This window comes from Apus apus, chromosome 5 (assembly GCF_020740795.1).
Source record: "Apus apus isolate bApuApu2 chromosome 5, bApuApu2.pri.cur, whole genome shotgun sequence".
Classification (NCBI taxonomy): domain Eukaryota; kingdom Metazoa; phylum Chordata; class Aves; order Apodiformes; family Apodidae; genus Apus; species Apus apus.
The window spans coordinates 42,635,579-42,641,578 of NC_067286.1; the positions used below are offsets into that span (position 1 = coordinate 42,635,579).

Genomic DNA, 6,000 nt, shown 5'->3' on the forward strand with positions numbered 1-6,000 from the left:
TTCAGCCAGCTTTCCTCCACTTCTCTGCTGTCACACTGAGGAACTCATGTCCTCACATTCATGTTGTATTGTGTGTGGGCTGAGCCAGAGCACTGCCACACTGCAAAGCCCAGCTACAGTGACAGATGGTGCAACTACATGTGTGCATGTGTGCTTTCTGTAGTGTCCCTTTGCTGCTGCTTCTGGATTCCTTGCCATGTGGCAGGAATCTTTATCAATGAGTTCAGTATCGATTAAAAGTCTCTGAACAATGAAGGGATCAGTGTATCCAGCTCTGTCAGGGTAGTAAGGAAGAAGCAAGTATCAGCAAGATGAAACATAGAAAAACCTTCAGTGATGCTGTGCCTGGTTAGTCTCTCTAATCTAACCTCTCTGCTCCTTGGTGCTGCTCTCGGTCACTGTGACTCACTCACAAGTTTAGCAACCTGTGTTCAGCTCAGGTTTCCCGGGACTGGGTGACTGTCTTTGCCTCAGAGATACCAAGGAGCTGTACTAACCTCACAAACCCTGCTAGCCCCTCTGGCAACTTGTTGAAATCTACCTGGCAGCTTATGGGAAGAGGCCTTATAGGAGGTGCAGATTTCCTTTACTGAAGCAGGAGGCTCCCTGAGCAGCTCCTGACAATCTCTGAAAACGGGCATATGCACAAAGGTGGGGCTGGCAGCACCCGTGGGCACACTGGTTGTGACCTACTGAGGCTTTTCTGTCTTGCTGACACCCTGAGCAGCTGCATGGCAATTAGGCAGTTTAGACAGATGAAGCGCTATAGCAGTGTTAATTATCCTTAATGAGATTGCTCCCAAGAGGCAGCACAGCAGCTGCTACCTCTTGCAGGGTGACTCTCCCCATAAAGGAGCATGGAGGGCAAGTGAATGTGCAAGTCACAAAGGCCCCCAGCTGACCCCTGCACAGCCTTGGGGTGGTGTTGAAATGGGCACCACACAGGACACAACGTGTCACCTATCTTTGGCAACTTTACTGTCCCTGCTATGCTGGGGCCAACTCGTTGGGCTGATGCCGAATTTCACAGCAGCAGCACCAACACTTACCAGCAAAGTGGTGTGGTTTTATTTCTCCTTCAGAAACAAAACAACTGCAAACCCACTCCCTCCAAAAAAACCCAACAAAACAAAACAAAAACCAAACCACAACATCAAAAAACACAGAAAAGAAAGAAAAGGAAAGAAAGTGTCTTTATCTTCAGGACCATAAGGGATTTCCTTCCTCTGGTCTGACTTGTCTGCTGTTTTTTCTCCCTCCCCCCAGACTCAATGCACATAGAGGACATGGATGCAGTGCAGAAACTCCAGGACCTTCTCCATGAAGCCCTGCAGGACTACGAGCTGAGTCAGCGCAACGAGGAGCCCCGGCGAGCAGGCAAGCTGCTCCTGACCTTGCCACTCCTGCGGCAGACAGCTGCCAAAGCTGTGCAGCACTTCTACAGCATCAAACTGCAGGGCAAGGTTCCCATGCATAAACTCTTCCTAGAAATGCTAGAGGCAAAGGTCTGACAGCCCCAGCGCCAGCCGACAGTGGCCGGGGAACAAACTAGAAACAAAGATGCAGACAACGGAGCAATCCAAACAGCAGCAGCAGCAGCCACCGCCGGCTTTTATCTCCAATCATTTATTATGGAAGAATTACTTAATGTCTATCTGTCGGCGTGACTGCAGAATCTCATGTACAGGAGGGGGGGAAACTCTTTTAATCAGTCACCTGTTTCTCTTTCTTTCGTTTGTTTTCTCTGTGGGAAATACCAGAATATGCTCTTGCACTTGTTGAGGCAGTCACTGGGGCTCAGCCCCTCTGAGCAGTGATGCTCTCAGCATCATCCAGGCTGCCTGCTCCCCAGCTCCCTCTGCCAGTGCTGGAGGGGAAGCGGGGACAGAAGCAAGAAGAGAGGAAGAACAGAGTCAATATAAACTTTATCTGCTGGTATTGTGAGGGGTCAAATAGAAAGGGAAGCAGCCTGGGGGAAGGGAAGCAGCATCTTCTTTTTGTCACCTTTCTGGCTCTAACCATAGAGCAGATGCTCCTTTGGAGAAGAGCACTGCTGGACCTCTCCTGATCAAAACAGCTGCCTCTCAGGCTCCTCTTGTGACAGCTAACACTTGTACATACAGGCCCCACTTCTTACCGGGAAAGATGCTCCTAACTGTGTAAGATATTCTGCGACCTTGTACAGTGTGTCATTACACCTGGCTAGTCCCTCCCATGTACAATCCCCACAGGCCCCCAAAGAGGTAGGATGTATGACCCTGAAATAATGCAATCTCCTTTCACAGATGGCAAGAAAAACAGAAAAGAGCCTGATGTTCTGCTTCAGTGCTGGATTAACGTGATAATCTCTGCATCCTCTCCTATGTGGTGCTAACTACAGTCCTTCCACACTTTTCACCCTATAGTATATCAAACCTGCCTCTTCAGCTCAGCTGAGTGCTGTTCCCCACTTGTTCCTCATGGCAGAGAAGACAAGGCTTTGTCTGCATGGTTACTGCCCAAGTATAAATACACCCCAAACTAGGGCTTTCCTAGACTTCATTAAAGTGATAGCTCTTTGCCTCCACAGAGATTTAGGCTTATTGCCAAATGCTAGTTAGGAATCAAGGGCACTGCTATTTTCAGGAGGCAGCTCTTGAGCCTGAGAGATTGCTTTTTTGTGGCAGTCTAGGGAAATAAATTAGAGGGTGGCATGAAATACCCAAGACCCCCAACTACTGTCTTCCCCTGCCTCATCCCATTATCCTCAACAGCAGCAAAAGAGCTACCATAGCTTATATCTGGGCCTGGTAAGAGGTTCTGTCGCTGATGGGAAAGCAAGTACCTGACCTTGAGGTGGCAGGAGAAGTGGGGGGAAGGTTTATTTACTCCTCTCATGTAATGTTTCTGCTGTCTCCAGGTCTTGGTTCAAATCTGCTGCCTAGAACACAACTTGCTGTATTCCTAGTAGCCAGAGAAGAATGTAGGTGACTGACAAAACTGGCTGTAGGCATTCTCTGAGATTTTATTTTCTAGGTGACATAGTTTTAAGCCAGCCTGAGCTAATGAAACCTGATTGCATTGTCTGTTTTGTGGTCGTTGGTCACCTGTGGCAGTAGAGGTGAGAAAAAGCCTCTGATTTACATTTGAGACACAGTAGCTATACTGCCTCTGTTCCCCTCAAGCTTCTATCCCTTCCTGGCCAGCCCATGAGAAATGTCATGTGGCAGAGGACTAACTTGTCCCCTGGAGTAAGTCTTGCAAACTAGAGTTGGGGTGTCTGATCAGGGAGACATCGGGTGCTTGTTTTCTACTGGAGCAGAACGTGTCACAGCAGGGCAGTCAGTGCTGCAGAACAATGCCCAGGCTGGCTCAGAGACTGGGGGCTGTAACTGATGCTGACCTCTCAGCTCTTGCAGCCAGCCCACTCCTAATACTTGAGTTAATTCATTTTCATCTCCTTTGAGTTTTCCCTACACTACACAGCCATAGCTACTCTCATTCATTTTGTACTCGCTTGATAAAGGAATTTAGGCTTGCTTCAGGCACAAGAGTAAACCAACAGAGACCTAAGTGGCAGAAGGCACGTGGGAGCTGAGACTGCTTCCATGCTCACAGCAGTAGCAATTACTCAGTGGCTTTGAATGGATACTTGTTCTTCTCTCCCCAGCTGCCTTCCTGAGGCAGCTGGGGAGAAATGAGAGGCTTTTGGTTGCACTTACAATCCCTGTACTCATCTGTGACTGAGGGGGACCAAAATGAAATTCATGCTGCCACATACAGGCCCAGCTTGCCATGTGCTGCACCCTGGCAACTCTTTCTGGCTGTGGCATAAATGCTCTTCCAATAGTGCTGGCTTGCACTAGTGCCTGAAAATTTGACTAATTTGACCACTGTTGCTCCCCTGCCAAGTTCCACCAAGCTCAGCCACAGCACATTGAGTCCTGATGTGCTGTGCAAAGGTTTCTGACCCAAAATGGGCTGAAAACATGCTAAGAAGCAATTCTTGCTCTGTCGGGCCCTGCTGGACAGGTCACTTAAAAAAAAAAAAAAAAGGGCTCTTCCAGCTTTGTTGTATTTGAACTCCTGCCTTCTTTCCAGAGCAGAAGGGAAGAACTACCTACAAAACGTGACTATGGAGAGGTGCTGAGTTAGTTTCTAGCCCACAGACTGCTGGCTATTTAGAGTAGTGCTATGGTATGGAGGCAACTCCTGCCTTGGCAACAATATAAAGATACCAAATGTATTTATTTCCAGAACCTTATTTCTGCATTACAGCTGCATAACCTTGGAGCCCATCTGGGTATCTTCCATTGCTTGAAGATAACATGCCTGGAAATGTTTGCATTGCTTCTGAAATAGAATGGGAACTGAACCAGACAGTAATTAGCATATATTAATCTCTTTAAGCAAGGAACGCAAACTATTCCCCAGGAACTGGGACAGAAACACCTGTCTAGGTTTAACCCTGGAAAGGCTTGCACCATCTTAAATTGAGAACCAGGTCAGGTCTCTTGGGCCCTTCAGACCAGTGCAGGAATCACACACATCTCTTTCCAGTTATTCTGATCTGCTGTGCATCACTAGTACTGTCACATGGTCACAGCTGAGGAGCATGTCCAACTACACAGTGAGCTGGGCTTGCAGAAAAGGGTCACTTCTCTCAGTGCTCTTTGAAGTAGGAAATGGGGCTTCAGCAACTGCTTAGGTCTTTGAAAGCTCAGTCTCTTACAAAAAGGTCTGGGGATGTGGAAGCTGAGATGTGAACTAAGAACTGGTTCTGGGTCAGTACTCTTCACACCATTCATTTGTAATGTAGGAGTCAGAGTCAGCACCTTACAACTGTGCTTCTACATGGGGCAAAAGATGGTGGAGCTTGAGCCTTGGGACACAAATGGGCTCTATGAATTAAAGAAAAGCAAAGCTGTAGAGGTAAGTGTTTCAGTGAGAGTGAATAAGCATGAAGCCCACATCCAGCAACTGATACCAGCAGCTCCAGCCCCTGATTTGCATGTGCAGGTAACAGAAACCACATACCTGTCAGCTACTACAAAAGTAGTCCCAAGTGACCAGCATTTCTATTTTTGGCACATTCTTCTCTGGGAACAGCAGTGTCTGGCCTGTAATGCAAAGTAAATTTCAGGCGGATCAATTAAAACAAAAGGTAAAATACAACACAGAGTTAGGTTTCTGGGGAAACTTGGGCATTACACCTTGCAGCAAAACTGTGAAGCTGTAAGAAATTCCCCCACAATAATCAGAACCTTGCAGTATTGCTCATGCTAAGGGGGTATTGTTTTTGTCTTTGTAAGCTAAGTCATCTCTTTTTTAAAAAAAATACTACAAACATACAAAATAAAACATGCTGCACCAGAAACATGTAAGCAGCTATTAGAGGGGAAAGTGATTGAGAAAGACCCTAGAATGTAACTTGTTGAGATTTTATTACTAATCAGAGCTGAGAAAAAGAGCTTCTACTTTGTATCCACAGGCTATAAATAATCATATGGCCAAAGGCCACTCTGTTGTTCTTGTGGCTGCATTATATGGAGAAGCCAGAGAGACAGAGGCTTTGAGAGTGATGCAGGGAGTTATAGACAGTCAGTGAAATAAACAGTATCTACTTAACTATAATCTGCTCCTAAAACAAAACAACCAAAAAAAAAAAAAAAAGAAAAAAAAAAGGAAAAAAAAAAGAAAAAACCTGTTAAATAAATTGTATTCTTGTGGTACAGGTCATTTCAGACAAAACAAGAAATAAAACAGAGAAATGTAAAAACTAACCCAGACAGAGTAATGTTTATTGTGTTAAGGAGCTGCTCTGTCGGTCGGGATGCACATAGCAGGGAAGAGGCTGGGGTGGGGGAAGGCAGGATTTGTGCATGCTGTGGAAGGGGAGAAGAGCCCCAGCCCTCTCACCTAGAAACACTCATTTGGTGTGTTTCCATACCCAGAAACAAAACTCTCAGCAAGTTTCTGAGTTTCTGTGAGAAAACTGCTGAGGACTCATTAGACAGCCAC

General features: G+C 46.4%; 1 protein-coding gene across 8 annotated transcripts in view; it reads left to right on the top strand.

The window, feature by feature from the left end:
- The window catches only part of ESRRB (estrogen related receptor beta), a 130,248-nt gene extending 124,486 nt beyond the window's left edge, over window positions 1-5,762 (top strand). For all 8 annotated transcript variants that reach the window (XM_051621492.1, XM_051621489.1, XM_051621491.1 and 5 more), the window contains one exon: window positions 1,267-5,762. In XM_051621492.1, coding sequence (XP_051477452.1) covers window positions 1,267-1,511 — 245 coding nt within the window. In that variant the 3' untranslated portion in view covers window positions 1,512-5,762. The remainder of the gene's footprint in view (window positions 1-1,266) is intronic.
- Window positions 5,763-6,000: the final 238 nt, after the last annotated feature.